This window comes from Elephantulus edwardii, unplaced genomic scaffold (assembly GCF_000299155.1).
Source record: "Elephantulus edwardii isolate Elephantulus edwardi_28Jun2011 unplaced genomic scaffold, EleEdw1.0 scaffold00045, whole genome shotgun sequence".
NCBI lineage: Eukaryota > Metazoa > Chordata > Mammalia > Macroscelidea > Macroscelididae > Elephantulus > Elephantulus edwardii.
This window is the reverse complement of record NW_006399795.1, coordinates 17,405,037-17,420,821: the sequence shown is the minus strand read 5'-3', so window position 1 is coordinate 17,420,821 and position 15,785 is coordinate 17,405,037. Positions and strand designations below refer to the sequence as shown.

The 15,785-nt window shown below is 56.1% G+C and overlaps 2 protein-coding genes across 2 annotated transcripts; both read right to left on the bottom strand.

The window, feature by feature from the left end:
- Positions 1-284: 284 nt before the first annotated feature.
- LPAR2 (lysophosphatidic acid receptor 2) lies at positions 285-2,598 on the bottom strand. The gene is made up of 2 exons (XM_006885856.1): positions 1,863-2,598; positions 285-598 (listed from the first exon to the last, which is right to left on the bottom strand). Exons 1-2 carry the CDS (start codon positions 2,593-2,595, stop codon positions 285-287), a joined length of 1,047 nt encoding a protein of 348 aa, XP_006885918.1. The 5' UTR covers positions 2,596-2,598.
- Positions 2,599-4,820: 2,222 nt separating this feature from the next.
- Positions 4,821-15,186, bottom strand: GMIP (GEM interacting protein). Its single transcript, XM_006885960.1, has 21 exons — positions 15,168-15,186; positions 14,194-14,278; positions 13,437-13,512; positions 13,265-13,322; positions 12,676-12,801; positions 12,532-12,596; positions 12,336-12,443; positions 11,842-11,922; positions 11,589-11,759; positions 11,371-11,508; positions 10,472-10,668; positions 10,166-10,272; positions 10,004-10,093; positions 9,587-9,658; positions 9,357-9,511; positions 8,967-9,155; positions 8,726-8,863; positions 8,432-8,628; positions 7,730-8,117; positions 5,365-5,431; positions 4,821-5,224 (listed from the first exon to the last, which is right to left on the bottom strand). Exons 1-21 carry the CDS (start codon positions 15,184-15,186, stop codon positions 4,821-4,823), a joined length of 2,931 nt encoding a protein of 976 aa, XP_006886022.1.
- Between the last annotated feature and the right edge of the window lie 599 nt (positions 15,187-15,785).

Here is a 15,785-nt window from a genome sequence, read left to right as displayed (position 1 = left end):
AAAAAAAAACAAAACCCAAAACCTGAGATGAGTCTGAGAAAATCCAGAGTCTTGCTTCCACCTAATTCTCCCAGTCTCTCAGAGATTGCCCCAAGCCCCAGGGCAGGCAGTGGGACAAGAGCAGTAGGCCTGGAGGTGGTGATGTGCTGCACCAGCCCTTGGGTTTGCCTGTAAGACTGTTTGGTGGATGGGGCTGAGCCAGTTGAAGTCCATGGCCGCCTGAGCACACAGGACCTGTGGATCTAACACTCTCACTTGCTGCATCCTGTTGCAGTTCAAGGCAGCTAGAGGGTAGAATCCATCAGGGGATGGCCATTCTCAGGAAGCATGATGCGCGTGCTGGCCCCTGCCTGGATGGAGGGTTTGTAGCGGTTAGAATCATGGGTGGGCCGGCGGAGCCACAGACAACACAGAAGCTGGCGGAAGGTGCGGCGCATCTCGGCATCACGGCACGAGTACACCACGGCGTTGACCAGAGAGTTGGACTCAGCCAAGAGCAGGAAATATTTCTCTACAGCGAAGACATTACAGGACTTGCAGTTCAGACCATCCAAGAGCAGCACCACCTGGGCTGGCGTCCAGCAGACCACAAACGTCCCTGCGGAACGGAAGAAGTGCAGGGTGTGAGGAGGCCTGGCAGCCCCAGCTCTGAACCTCAAGACTAATGGGGTTTCCAGAGCTCGGGTAACAACTACCGATCGCGCAGAAGACGCAGAATGCTGAGGAGGGGACCCGTCTTTGAATTTGTCTCTATACTTTCCTGAGTAATTTGTTGTTGTTAGGTGTTGTGGATTTGAGTAAGACTCACAGTGACCCTGTGAACAGACCTGAACTCTGTCTTATCCTGTGCCATCCTCACAATATACTCGAGCCCACAGCTGCAGTCACTGTGTCAATCCGTCTCATTGAGGGTCTTCCTCTCTTTTGCTGTCCTTCCACCTTTCCAAGTTACTATGTCCCTCTCCAAGGCTTAAGTTCTCCCAGCAACACGCCCAGAGTATGGGTGATGAAGCTTTATTATCTTTGCCTTCAAGGAGCACTCTGGCTGCACCTTCTCCTAGACCTATCTTTTTGGTCTCTTCAATGCCATTTATTTGGCAAAATGCCGGAGGAAAAAAAAAAAACACAAAACCTTTGCAAAGGCAATCATACCAAACTCAATGCCACTGAGCTGGTTCTAACTCACAGCAACCCTGCAAGACAGACTGTTGTGAAGTGCCTGCAAACTGACTACAACTACAGCTATCCTATCAACAACAGATCTGCATTACGGAAAGCTTTCTGGAAGCAGGTTGCCACGATTTCCCCTGTGGAACTCCTAGCGGGTCTGAACCACTTACCTTCCCTTTAGCAGGCAAGCATTTAACCCAGGGATTCAATAATATAGCCAGAGCCTTGGAAATTTCCAGTGTGGGAAGGTTGTTTCACAGGGGAAGAGGTCACCATGGAATAGGTCAGCTACTCACTGGGGGGAAGGGTGGTTTTCCATTCTTGGGGGTAGGGGTAACCTGATAGGAGAAGCTAGATCTATCTGTTCAGCCTCTTCCATCCAATCCATTTTGTATTTATCAACCCGAGCGAGCATGTTATCCCTTGCTCAAAAACTCTGAAGGGTGGCTCACAGAACAGAGAACAAAACCCAGTCACCTCCCGGGCCCTCTCAGCCTTGCTAACAGCCTGACTTCATGCAGGGCGACCATACTGGCCTCCTCTTCTCTTGGAGAGCCCTGGCTTGATCCTGTCTTGGGATTCTCACCATTCTGTTCCATCTACCTAGAACTCTTATTGGACCACTTGTTTTGTTCATTGTGGGAGTTGATGGGAGGGAATCCCTGGGTCATTTGGGGGCCCCCCCCACTCACCCAGAATAATGGCGACTGTCTTGACCAGGCTGAGTGTGGTCTCGTGGTAGTGAGAGTGGCAGCTGACATGCTCCGCCATGCGCTGCACCCGCCGCCGCACATAGAAGTAAATGCGGATGTAGACAGCCACCATGAGTAGGAAGACCAGCAGGCTGGACAGGGCCCAGGCGGTCAGATAGGAGCGGCTGAGCAAGGGCGCCATGCGAGAGCAGCGGTCCAGGGCACAGAGGCAGTTCCAGGAGTAGGCAGGAAGCACCCCCAGGACCACGGCTGCCACCCACACGCCTACAATGAGCATGAAGATGCGGCCACGGGGCAGGCGGTTGTGCAACTGCACAGCCATCACGCTGCGGTAACGCTCCAGGGCAATGGCCAACATTGTGGCCACCGACGCCGTCAGGCTCGAGTCCAGCAGGCCCTGACGAATGAACCACTTCTCCAGAGACAGGCTGGAGGTTCGAGGGCCGGTGTGAAACATGAGGTAGAAGTAAGCCACGCCAGCAAAGAGGTCGGCAGCAGCCAGGTTGCCCAGCAGGTAGTAAATGGGCTGGTGGAAACGGCGGTTGGATGCAATGGCTGCGATGACTAGCAGGTTGGTCAGAAGCACCAGCACGCTCACCACCAGGCCCAGAGTCACTATAACCACATCCTTGGGCAGCCACTGGTCGCTGAGCTTCTTGCCACTGTTGTTGTAGAAGAAGGTGATGCTACTGTTGTAGTAGCAGTGGCTCATAGTGACCACCTGAGGGTACAGAGGGAACTGTCAGTGTAGTTGCTTGTTGGAAGGACACAGGAAGCAGAAGCTGTTCTGCAGAAGGGGAGGGTCAGGAGCTGGAAAGGCAAGGATCCCTCCCAGTGAAAGGATGTTAATGGGGACTAAGTAAAAGAAAGAGCCATGGGTAAGGTGGGGGCTTGTTTCTAAGTGCACTTAAGACTTTTAGGCAAGAGCTAATCAAATAATTGACTGGTTTCTCTAAACCAATCCCAGCCCACGTGCCCTCTATGAGGGGGGAGGGGAAGGGGCTGGGACAGGACAAAGGGGCGTGAGCTTGAACAGATTGGGGAAGGTCCACTTGGGTGCCGGTCACTGCGGGGAGCGGAGACTAGATGTGCTTGTGGAAGGGTGAAATTGGTGTTGGGAAGCAGAGGCGATCCATGCAGGGCGTGGAGGTGATCGAGACGACCCAGGCGGGCCTTACTAGGTGCCCCCAAAAGTTGGGCAGCTGACTTTGGGTGCAAACAGAGCCAAGGGAGGCAGGACTCCAGGCCGTTCGGGCGGGTCGGAAAACTGGTGATTCCGGGGACAAAAGAGGAGGTCAAGAAGCGGCGGCTGCTCGGTCTACTCGACGGCCCAGGCTAAGACAAGAGGAGGGAAGGAGAGGGCGGCACCCCAGCCCCACAGGCATGTGTCTTCCCAGGCCCCGCAGACCTTCCTAGAGAGGCCGCGGGGCCGGGAGCGCCTCCCCGCGACCCGCACCCCCTCCGTCAGTGCCAGCCTCACCTGGGCTGCCCGTCACGCAGGGGACTGGGTGGGCTCACGGGGGACTGGCGTGGGCCCCAAGCCCATGGCCGGCCAGCAGTTGCAGCGGCACGGCGGCGGGAGCAGCGAAGAGTCCGGGTGCGCTGGGCGCGGGCGGAGAGAGCGGGCGGGAGGCGGGTCCAGCCCCGGGTGCCCCGCCCCCCGCCCCCTCCGTTGCGCCCCACCACCTGGGGAGCCCCGCCCCCACCCCGTCCAGGACACCCCGCCCGGCCCCAGCACCTGGGGGAGCCTTGCCACTGCCACCTGGGGTGTCCTGCCTTCGGGAGGCGGGTAAGGTCACCCGGAAACTGCAGCCCCTTTATTTCCTCCCCGCAGTGCGGCCCCTGGGTCACCACGCTCCATTTCCGGCACGAGACCCCCACTCTGGCTTCAGCACACTTCACACGCCTGCAGTTTTGAACCTTCAAGGCTGACCGGGCAGGGAACCAGAGAATTCCCGCTGAGACCTAGCACCACCTGGGGTACAACTTCGGGTGGCGGGGTGTGGGGGGTGGCCACGACCCTTCTTACTGCCTGTCCCCCTCCCCCTGCTTTCTGATGTCCAATCGCTGCAAACCTCACTCCCAGAGGACCCCCCCCCCGGCAGCCCCGCCCACCTCCAGAGCCGACCCGTGGGCCTCACCAGCCCTTGGCCGCCCAGCATCCAGCGGCACTCAGGTTTCTGGTGATCTCACCCCCACACCCCCTGCACCCTGCCGGGCCCAGTGGCCTCCTCCCCCGGCCTCTCCGTGGCAGCCTGGCCTCCCACGGCCCAGAGCATACAGCTGCATTGTCCCGGTTATCTGCACGTGGTTATATTTATTTGATTGTACAGGACTTGATTGGGATGCAGGCATGACTCACCAGGAGGCCCCTGGCTGCTGAGGGAGGATTGGAGATTAATAGGGTCACGGGCTTTTCCTGCTAGGAGAAGGGGAGCGGGAGATGCTGCCATCCATGATGTCTCTGTCACCCACCCATGGTAAAGAAACACACACACACGAGAGCCCCTGGGACATGGTTTATTCACGGGCCACCGGACCCCAGATCTCACCAGGAAGAGAAGAGGTAGGTTTGAGCCACCTACTCCTTCGACATGATCAGCAAAGGAGGCAGGAGGGAGGGAAGGTACAGCTACCACTGAAGTAAGAGGCACCCCTGCCCCAGGGGACAGAAACTAGGGTAGACCCCAAAGATACACTGGCCTGGGTTGACCCTGAGCATTGACCCTGAGTTACCTGTGTCTAGTCCTAGGGTAGGGGTCCTGGAACATTGTTCCACAGAGGGGGTTAGGCCTCCCTGATGTTGCCCCCTTTCCTCCTAAGAACTCTTCCAAGCACCTCAACACTGAACCACTGGCCTGCTATCAGGCTGCCAGTGGGGGAAGGCGGGGGAAAGTGGGTCCCTCTTCTTAGTCCTTCTGCCAGGTTTGGGGTTGGTTAAAGATGCTCCTCCACTTCCTCAGGTTGGGGGTCTCCAAAGCAGGTGGCCTCAGGCTGGTGGTCCGTGCAGCAAGTGGTTCTGGGTACAGCCTCACTGTGCAGCTTAGAGAGTAGCCGGGCCGTCTCCTGGGTGATCTCAAAGTGCTTGGGCAGTGGGGTGCGGCGCAAGGGGCTGCCCTCTGGGGAGGCAGCGGCAGGGCCAGACCCTCGTCCCCGCAAGCTCCCACGGGACACTGAGGTGACAGGGGTCTCCTCACACAGCTTGGAAGCCACCAGGGCCAAGCTCGATAGCTGGTAGGTGACAGGCCGCACCCCACCCCGAGGATACTTCACAGGCTGGCGGCTGAAGTGGCCACGGGGCTGTGTTCCCAGGAGTGAGTCCTCGGGGCCTCGGCCGGATGCTATGGGGATGGGGTGGCCAATGCTGAACATCCCCATGGCCTTCGTGCCTCTCCTCAGGAGCCCTCTCCCCGTGAAACCAGCCTAGAGTAGGGGTGCCTTTACCCCAAGAACTCCTTGGGCTACTCCCAAACACACTCACCTTCACTTGCCCCATCTCTGGTGTCTGTGTCCACTTCCTCTCCCTGGTCAACCTGCAGGGCTGGACTCTGCATGGAGAAACAGAGGGATGAACCCCAACAGCAAAATCCCAGTACTTCAAGCCTGCTGGAGAGCTGAGGGTTTATTTCTGGACCTGCAGATGTTCCTCAAGCAGTTTGAATAAGAGACAATCTCCTCAAAACTGTACTTCTTGCCTGTCCTACAGAGAACAGCACTTAATTTCCAGTTGGACCACTAATCAGACTAGACTAACCTGAGCAGACTAACACAGCAGTGTGAAGCAGTCATTTGTGGGTCTGGTGCTGGCTGTGAACCCATGTTCCCACCTAGTTCTGCTTCTGAAATCTTAAGTCTGCTCTTAGTTTCTGTTCTCACTGTCCTACCTACAGCTCAGTGGTGGTTAGCGCCCGAGTGCCTTTAAGGTGTCAGACCCCAGCATGCTGCTGTGGGCTGCTGTGGGAAGGGCAAGATCTGAGGGAGGCCTCCAGAAGAGTCACATGCACAAGCCTTCCTGCTTTGCACGTGTGCTCTGGTCCTGACAGGCAAGTTTGACTAAAGGACCCACATGCTAAACCAGCTGTCTCAAAAGTGCCCCCTACAGGAACCCGGGCTGGCTGCTAACTGAAAGGTTAGTGGTTCAAACCCACCAGCCACTTCATAGGAGAAAGATGTCACAGTTGGCTTCTTGGAAAGCCTATGGTATGGTTCTCTTCTGTCCTGCAGGACCATTAAGAGTCAAGCTGAGTTGACCACAATGAGTTTAGTTTTGATTTTGGCAGAGGAGGGAAGAGATCAGTGGTGACCCACTGAGTCATCTAGGTGAACCTCTCTCTGGTCTCCCTTCCTGCCACCTCCCATTCACTCATTCCCCTGGAAGGCTGTGCCCTGAACATCGTAGGTCCTCAGCTCAGGGTCTCTACCTGGTATACCATTCCCAATCACCACATAGCTCCCTCCTCTTCTTCCAGCCTTTGCTCCTAGCTACCTCTTCCATGAGGCCTGCACACAACATCCCACATAGGACAATAAATAGCCCTCTACTCCCACCGGGAGCCCTGAAACCCCTTACTCTCTTCTCCATGCTGAAGTTACATGTTGTCAAGTCAAATGTGACTCCTAGTAATTCTGTGAACAGTGGATCTGAACCTTGACCTAACTTTTCTCCACTATCTCTGATATATTTGAACTCACTGTTACAGTCATAATGTCAACCCATCCCATTGAAGGTCTCTCTGAACCTCCACTCTTACAAGCATGATGTCCCTCTTTAAAGACTGGCTTCTCCTGTCCATGTGCCTAAGGTATGTGAGACGAAGCTTCATCATCTTTGCTTCCAAGGAGCACCCTGGTTGTATTTTTCTCCAAGACAGATTAGTTTGTTCTTTTGGCCATCCATGGGCTATCCAGTACTCTTCTACAGCACCACAACTCAAAGGCATTGATTCTTCTGTCATCCTTGGTCAATGTCCAACTTTCAGATGCATAGCAAGTAATAAACAAAAAAAACCACCACACAAAAACCCATGGCTTGGATCAGGTCCACCTTAGTCTTTCAGCTGACATTATTGCTCGTTAGCACTTTGGAGAAGTCCCTGACAGCAGATTTTTTCCATGTGATATGTCTTTGGATTTCTTGGCTTCTGCTACCATAGCACTCTTCATAGTACTATGGAGAACTTCTCCATGTTGCTGTTGTTGTTGTCACATACCGTCGAATCAGGACCAACCCATAGTGACCTTCCAGAAGGTTTTTAGAGACAGTAAATCACATGGGAGGAGACTGCACATCTTTCTCCTGTGGAGCAGCTGGTGGATTCAGACCGCATCCTTTTGAGTTCACAGTACAATTCCTTACCACTAAGCCACCAGAAGTCTCACCTACATAATGGACTTTGAATCGTATTTGTGGTTTACTGTGGTCTCATCTCCACTAGGAGGGTGGTGCACTGGCCTGTTTTGCTCTGATGTATAACGAATGTCTCTAATGCCTAGAACTGTGCTTGGTCCTTGTTGTTAGCTCCTGTTGGGCAGAAGTGTAACACTGCGCTCTGTGAGGCTTTCAAAACTGAGCACCAGGAGTGGATTTGAACACCAACCTTTCAGCTCAGAGTTGAAACAATAATTTGTGTGCCACCTGGGAGCATAGTAGGTGTTCAGTAAATAATCTGTTGAGATAATGAATGGTCACTCCAGGGCATAACCTGTGTTGTCACTCCATTATAATCCACTATTCTGTTCTTCAGTGTTCCTTCCAGAATGAACACTGGTCATACAAGTGAGGGAGACAGAGGCTGAAAGAGAAAATTTAAACAAGAAAGAGAGAAGAGTAAGTAGCTATTTCTTACCTCAGTAGGCACGGCTTCAGGACACTTCTCCAGGACATAGTGGAGCTCAGGGCCTGGGTCTGGGTCTGAGGCCTGGGCTGGTGACCTGGCATCTGAGATGAGGTGTGAGGGTGCTGGCTGGGGGCTTGTTGTGCAAGCTCCGGGCGCTGAGGTGGGGTTTTGGAATGATGACTCTGTGGCCAGGGGCAGCTCGTCCATCCCAAAGATCTGCTCATAGTACACGATGAGAAACTCAACCAGCTGGGCCTGATACCCTGAGTCCAGCAGGCAGGCGACGGGGCCAGGACCAGATGTCCCTGGACAGCCAGGTGGGCGCAGTAGTGTTGGCCCAAACACAATGCCCAGGTTGTTTGCAGACATCTTGTTTTCCTCAAACTGTGCAGCCACCCTGGGGAAAGTGAGAAGAGAAGGGTCAGAGTGGGGTGCCCAGCCATCGGCCTCAGGCTAAGGGCAGGACCATTGGGATGCCAGGTCACAGATAAGTGGTTTTGGCCATTGTCTGAGACCAGTAGGACATGTCCAGGATAGGGATGGTCAGAGGTCAATACAAGAAGTCAGGGATCGTGTGTTAAAGTTCAGAACACACAGAATGACTGTCAAAGACTAAAGGACAATGTCAAGGGTCAGGCCCTTACATCAGTATTTATATTTCAGAGGGTGGTGTCACAGATCTACACCTCAGGTCATAAGTCAAGTGCCCACCTGAACAGATGGGCCACCAGGTGTCGCAGGGTGTTGTAGTTAGAGTCGGGCAGCTGCGCCAAGAGGGTCTTGATGGAGCGGATGACCTCGAGGCTGGGACTGGGGGTCCCAGGGATGCCCCCAGGGTCTGCATGCAGGGTCTTGGCCAGAGAGATGAAGGCATCGTAGAGGTGGAAGGGGACCACGGGGTCGGTGAGCTGGGAGTGCAATGGGCAGGGACATGCGTGTTGGCAGGCTTGGCAGGGCCTGGGCCTGGGCCTGCCCATCCTGTCCCTCCAGCTTCCCAGCCCTCACCTCTTGAAGAAACCGCTTGAGAACACTCGAGACATCATGAGGCGAGTTCCCCGACAGCTCCACTAATGCCCGGCCGTTCTCGAAGGCCTGGCACAATCGTTCCACACGGACTCGGGACCCGCTCACTCGGTAAATACCCTGCAGGGCCAGAGGTGGGTAGACACCTGGGTCAGCGACTGGACATTGGTAGAGCTCAGATCCCCTCCGGGGACAGTTGGGGGGGGGGCGGTCAAGGTGGCACCTGCACACCCAGGGCACGGTGTTCTATCTCAGCCGTACACCTGGTCACCACGAAGGGCACTTCTTCTGGAAAGTCCCTGGGCAGCTGCAGAAAGTCAACCCCAAAGAGGGGGGTCCGTGCAGGGAGCCGCCTGTGTCCACACAGGATCAGCAGGGTCTCAAGGCAGCGCTTATGGCAGGTCAGAAAGCACTGGGGGAGAGATCACAAGAGTCTGGGGTCAGGGAGGTCATCAGGGGGCCTGTGGCAGAAGAAAAGGTCACGGGTCCTCAGGGGTCATGAGAGACCATCAGAGATCATTAAAGATCCTGGGTTAGGAAAGTCATAGAGATCTCAAGTTGGGGACAACAGTGAGGTCAGTGGGGGTCATCAGGTCATCGGCCCAGGCTGTACCTCTTCACACTCAGTGCCGCTGACCATGAAGGCCTCACATTCTCGGCACTTGGCTGGCCCCCGGAGTCGCCGAAGCCGGTGGGTCTGTGCCGCGGTGGACAGTGTCCACTTCCTGAAGGGACTAGCCGTCCCATTCTCCAGTCCATCTCCCAGGTCTGTGGGGGGCAGGGGGGGTCAGAGGCCTGCTCCACCCACTCATCCCACCACGGCCCACCCCGCTTGTGCCTTACCAGGGTCTTTATCCTCAAAGTCATCTGAGGACTCAGTGCCTGTGGACGGGGCCTTCATAAGCCGCCTTGAGCCTGGGCCAGAGAATCACGGGGGGGGGGCAAAGGGAACTGTCACATGAGGGTCATGAGGAGGCCAGGGGGCTAAGACCCTTCTGGATTCCAGAACCATTCACAGATGGCCGTTGGGAATGAGGTGAGAGTGCAGGGGGCGGGGTTAATCAGACAGGTCAGAGGTCAGGGATTGGAGAAAGGCCTAGGGGGTAAATAGTTCAAAAGTTAGACAGAAGCTGAAGATCGGGTGTGTGTGAGGTAGGTCAGAGGTCAAAGAACACATTGAAGACTGAGGATCAGGGCTGGACCAGTGGCTGGAGAATGGTCAGAAGTCAGGAGTCGGTCAGGGCCAGGCCCTGGCCCTACCTGGGCTGGAAGTAGGCGAATCCAGGGATCGGGACTCGCTGGCTCCCCCGATGCTCTCCACATCACTGCCCGGGGTCGGGACTGGGGTCCCTAGGAAAGAACAGGCTGGTGAGTCTGACCAGAGCTTGGCGCCACCACCCACCCCATCCTCATGGCACTCACCCTGCCAGCGGGGACCAGGGTCCTCCCAGGACCCTGACTCAGTTGCACCCTCATCCAGCCGTGGAGGCAGGGGGCCCGATAACTTCTTTCTAGTGTCCACAGGGGAGCTGAGAGAAGGTTCAAAGGTTCAATCTATGTTATGGTGACAACACCCAAATACCCTGATGCTCCCTGTGCAATGTGGCCCCACCAAGGCAAGACCCCCAAGTTCAGCCCTCCCAGCATCTGGGCACTGAATTTCAAGTCCAGAGGCTGAGCTCATGGACCCTCCCTCAGCTGAGCTCTGGCGCCTGGCCCCCAGCCCACCTGTGAGCTGTTTGCACAAACTCTTGGAACGAGAAGGTGGGTGGTGGGGGCGCGGGAGCTTCTGGTCGCATTGCCCGCACAAACTCCTGGTAGCGCTGGCCGGGCTCGAAGGGGCTGCAGCACTCGGCCAGGGCTGCGAAGGCACGGGGGGCACGCTCGGCCTGTGCACCACGTAGCCCAAACAGGCCCAGGGTTACCTGCGGGGCAAAGCCAGTGTGTAGGTCAGGGATGGGCCAGGCGTCTGTAGTTATGGGGGTGGGAGGGGCAGGGGCAGCTGGGGCCGAGCTGTAAGAGTTACGTGGCTTAGGAACGTGGGCTGTGGCCTGGGAACAGGGCAGGGACATTTTAGGGCAGTTAGGCAGAACTGGTGAGATGGGGCTTAGAGAGCTGGACAAAGTTTAGCTAGGCTGGGGCACCCGAGGGTGGGGTCAAGGAGCTTGGGATGGCCTGGCCTTGCATAGTTGTTAAGTGTTGCTGAGTCGAGGACGACTCATAGAGACCCTAGGAACAGATCTGAACCCCGTTCCATCCTGTGCCATCCTCATCATCTCTGACACACTTGAGCCCATAGCTGCAGTCACGCTGTCAACCCATCTTGTTGCCTTCCTCTCTTTCGCTGACCATCCACCTTCCCAAGCATGATGTCCCTTCCCAAGGAATAAACAGCCTCTCCTAGGAACGTGCCCAAAGTATGTGAGACGGACCTTTGCCATCCTTGTCTCCAAGGAGCTCTGGTTTCAAAAGCATCTTCAAGATGCTTTGACGAACTCCAGTTCTAGGGGAGACAGACACAGTCTGTCTTGGACAGAGTGACTTTTAGTGGCCTTTGAGATGCAGCAGCAGGAACTGAAGCATCCTGGTGACCACGAGGCACTACAAACCCTGAGGAAGGGCCTCACCCTTTTGAGCACTTCATCGCCCTGCAGCACCAGCTTGCGCACATGTGACACGATTCGCTGCTTGGTGGCCTCTAGGTCCTGCTGCCTCGCGTTGGCCTCGCGGACACAGGCCTGGTACAGCATCTCGGCCTCCTGCACCTAGAGGAACCCAGGTGGGAGAGGTGTGGGCAAGGATGGGAGGTGGCAGCGTGAGAGCTGAAAGGGTCCAAGGTCCTCACCTTGGCTTGGGCCTCCTCCCGCGAACGCCGCCGCCGCTCCTGCTGCTTGCTGGGCCCTAGAGAAGCCTGGGGAGCCAGGTCCTCCGGGGATCCCTGGGAGCGGGCTTGCAGGTCCTCGCTGCGCTGGACATACTGGACCTGGGCCCGTCGTAGAGCCTGCACAGCCTCATTCTGGGGAGGGGGCCAGTCAGCATCACCTCCATGAATACCTGTCCCCTTGGCCAGGCTGCCTCACCCACACCCTGGTCCTCACCATTCGCTTCTGCTCCTTGATCCACTGCTCCTTGAACTCCTTCCGCCACTTTTCAATCTCAGTTCGTTTGGCTGCCAGGGGCTGGCAAGATGGTGAGTGAAGGCAGGGGATGGGAAAGCCACCTCTGGGCCACCCCTGAGGGGCCCACATGAACGTTCTTGGGCTTGTAATGCCTCTGTTTCACAGACACATGCGCTTCCTTCTCTGGTCCTCCTTCCCCCACCCCATGACCAGGAAGTTTCCGTGGTCACCCCATATCCTCGTTCCACCCCCTCAGAGACCCAAGGCTCCTTCCAGGGAATATAGGCACCTCACCCCCTCTGCAAATAAACAAAACCAATTTCAGTCACATAGGCAGCCTGGTTTGAATATGCTGCATGATCTGGGGCTAAGCATGGTGGTTAGGATGACAATGGTACCATCCCCTTGGCTACTGTGGGCAGAATCCTGCCAGAAGGGAAGCATGGCCCCCCACTTTTGCTCTATCTCCTCACCTGGTAGTAGTCCCTCCTCTGCTGGGCTACTGTCTCCTGTGCCAGAACCCCGAGTGCAAGGTCATGTTCCAGAAACAGCGTGTAGATGTACTGCAGTGGCATGTGGCTCTGGGGTATGATGGGAGAATGATGGGAGGAAACTAGGTGGGGACTGCAGTGGGGACAAGACCCAACCCCAAGATCTGAGGCTAGCTACCTGCTGGTGGATGGACCCCTTGCCGGCGTCTGCAATCTTCATGATGCTTTTGGCAAACTCCAGTTCTGGGGGAGACAGCCATAGTCTGGGCCCTGCTGGCTGGGGCGAGGGGCACTGCCCACGGTGGGGAACAGAGGTTCTCACCATAGTTGGCTCTCTTCTCAGTCCAGGCCAGCAGCTCCTTGGCATAGCGGCTCCAGGTTTTGGCATACTCCAGGGCTGCATCCACGCCTCCCTTGGTCCGAACCAGTCGCAAGTCCAGTTCCTCCCCTAGAGCAGGAAGGAACATCCATCTTCTGACCCATCTGCTAATGGAAGCCTTCCCTCAACCCCCAACTCAGACCAGTGGCCCTGTTATAAGCCCTCATGTTGTTGTTGTTGTTAAGTGCCATTGAGTCGCAGGCGACTCCTAGCAACCCTATGAAGGAGAATCCTTGACGCTTGGGTGCCTTTCATCCTCTCTCCAGGTTCATAGGGTTTCCAGAGGCAAGTTATTATGGAAGTGGACGCCATAGTTTCCTCAAATATCCCTATGGTCTCTTGGTACCCTGGATGCAACCTGACACTGGCTGGTAAACATCTGTTCCCTAACTAGACTGATGTCATGGTCAGTGCTGGGTCTCTGGTACCCTGAACAATGACACCCCCGTCCCCGGAAGAGGTGCTCAGTCCTAACTTGCTAAAGGAAAGATTCTTTTATGTCCCTGCCAGCCTCATCACAATCCCCCCTTACCTGTGAGGGGTGCAGGACTCTCTGTGGAGGGGTTAGTCCAACAACTGGTCTCATTGGTCTGGAGCTGGACAGACAGAGTTCTCAGGAACAAGCTGAGTAGGGGTCCTGGCCTCCCCCCAGTACTCCTTCTTCCCTTAAATCACCCCCATCCCCAAGCTCCCCACCCTCTCACCACAGTGGCTGTGGGAGCCTTGTCTGGCTCAGGGTCTTCTGAAAGCACGGGGTCTCCAGCTGGCATCTCAAGGCTCCTGGAGGGTAGGGGTGTCGGGATGCCACCCATTTTCACCTAGGCTGAGGGTGCTAGGGACTCTAGAGCATTTGGGGGATGGCCCTAGATATCACTTCTGTGGCAGCATTTCTTGTGTCTGGGAGGCTTGAGAAATGGAGTGTTTAAAGGACAAGGTAGTTGTAGTCACCTTGGTTTGGGGAAAGTTTGAAGTGTCCCAAGTAAATTTGGGGCTCAGAATGGAGCTATAGGAATTCTAAATGTTTTAAGGGGTCATGTGAAGGGTATGTGGGATTCTGAGACCACGTTGGGGAGCCTGGTGGCACAGTGATTAAGCAACTGGCCACTAATAAAAAAAGTCAGTGTTTTGATCCTATCAGCCACTCTGTGGTAATCTGCTGGAGATCACCAGCATGGGAATGATGGGACACTTCTCTTATGTCCTATAGGGGCACTGTAACCAGAATTACATTCATGACAATGGATTTGGTGTGGCTTTATTAGCATGCTGGAGATTCTCAGTGGACCCGGGTTTTGGTTGTAGGGCGATGAAGGTGTTTTAGAAGGTCTCATCTCAGATATATCTGGTCTTGAGGTAAGTGATTGCAGGTGTTACAGGTTCCTGGTGGGGTATCAGGGCATCTAAATGGTTCTGGATTTGGGGATCCCAACAGGATTTTGGATGCCCCAGGCTCAGACTCACACGTTCCCCAGTGAGATCTCGAGGTTGTCCAGGCTCCGGAAGATGTCACTATACCTCTTCCTGCCCTCAGGAGCCGGGGGTAACCCTGGAAGGAGGGGATGTTCCACTTGGGCTGAAAGCTGCCTCCCCCTACCCGCAGCACCTCAGCTCACTGGGACAATTGCAAAAGTATCTGTGTGTCATTGGCTCATCCTTTCCCGACCCAGTAGAGGGAGGGACGGGATTGGGAGGGTGGGAGACTCTGGGCAGGGGGTGGGTGTCTGACACTCGGTAGAGGGAGACTGGACTTGAGGGGGCTGACTTCGGGCAAGAGCTGATTGGAAAAGCAGACATCCACACAGACAGGGACTGAGGACCTAAGTGACAAAGCAGACGCCCAGAGATGCAGCTGGCTTGACAATGGAGCCACATGGACCCAAGAGCAGACAGATGGAAATACACGTGGGGCAGACAGGCGCAAAGCCTGCTGCAGAAGCACAGCACAGAAGCTACAATGAGGGACAAAAAGAGCAAGTGACAGTATACTGAGACACAAAGAGAGACGGAAGTGCAAGCCCGACCCTGACACATTTCTGCTGTCCCTCCTTTTAAGGGGCCTATTTCGACACTGTTCCCAGCCCAGGGCTACGGAGGAAGCCGATGGGGGACCCTACTGCGTTGCCCATCACATCAGTTATAACAGTGACACCCCGCCCCCATGACAAAATTCAGAAGCAGAAGCGGCCACTTCCCCTTCCTGGGCCCCCTCCCCCAGGCATCCGGGGTGAAGGATCTGAAGGGGGAGGGGGATGGGTCTGTTGCCTCGGGACCCCGCTTGGCTTGGGATCCTTGCAGTGAAGGGTCCTCGCGTCCCCACCATTCAGGAACTCCTCTCCCGGCTCTAGGGACCGAGGAACAGGCAGGGATTCCTCAATGTGGGAAACGGAGAATGGCCGGCGACGCCCCTCCCCGAACTCTGCACCCGAATCCCCTACCCGGCTCTGCTGTGTCCATGGCCCAGGCCGGGGTTCGCTGGATGGAGACCGGGATGGGGTCGCGCACGGGACAGGCCCAGCTCGGATTTCCGCGGCCGCCACCGCCCGATTCTGCGTTGGCCCCGCCCGCGACAGCCCCGCCCCCAGAGGCTCCACCCCGCCGCCCGGAAGCGCGAACCCGGTACCTGGTGTGCGCTGCGCGGGGAGCCCAGGAGCCGCCCCCCCCCCTGGGAAGCCGCTGGGTCAAGATCCCAGAGCAGTCACTCCACCGCGAAGCGCCCCACGGCTCACATTCCCTAGGACTTCATCATGGCCTCGCCGCGCCTCCAGCCCGCAGGAACCCCAGCAAAAGTCCCCGTATCCCCATGCCCTCAAGAGCTCCCGTAGGTCCGTGTGGTCTGGTAAGCTACAACCCCAGCATCCCCTACCTAAGGGTTCTTTTGGTACCTCGGACACACGCTAAGCGCCCTTGAGGTAGCTTGACATCTTGCCCGATTCCAGCCGAATCTGAACCTCAAAGGACCCTTATTAGCTGGAATCATCTCAGATCACGGTGCAGGAGCAAGCTTTCCTGAGCACTCCTCCCGCTTCGTCCACACTGGGAAAGGGGATATAACA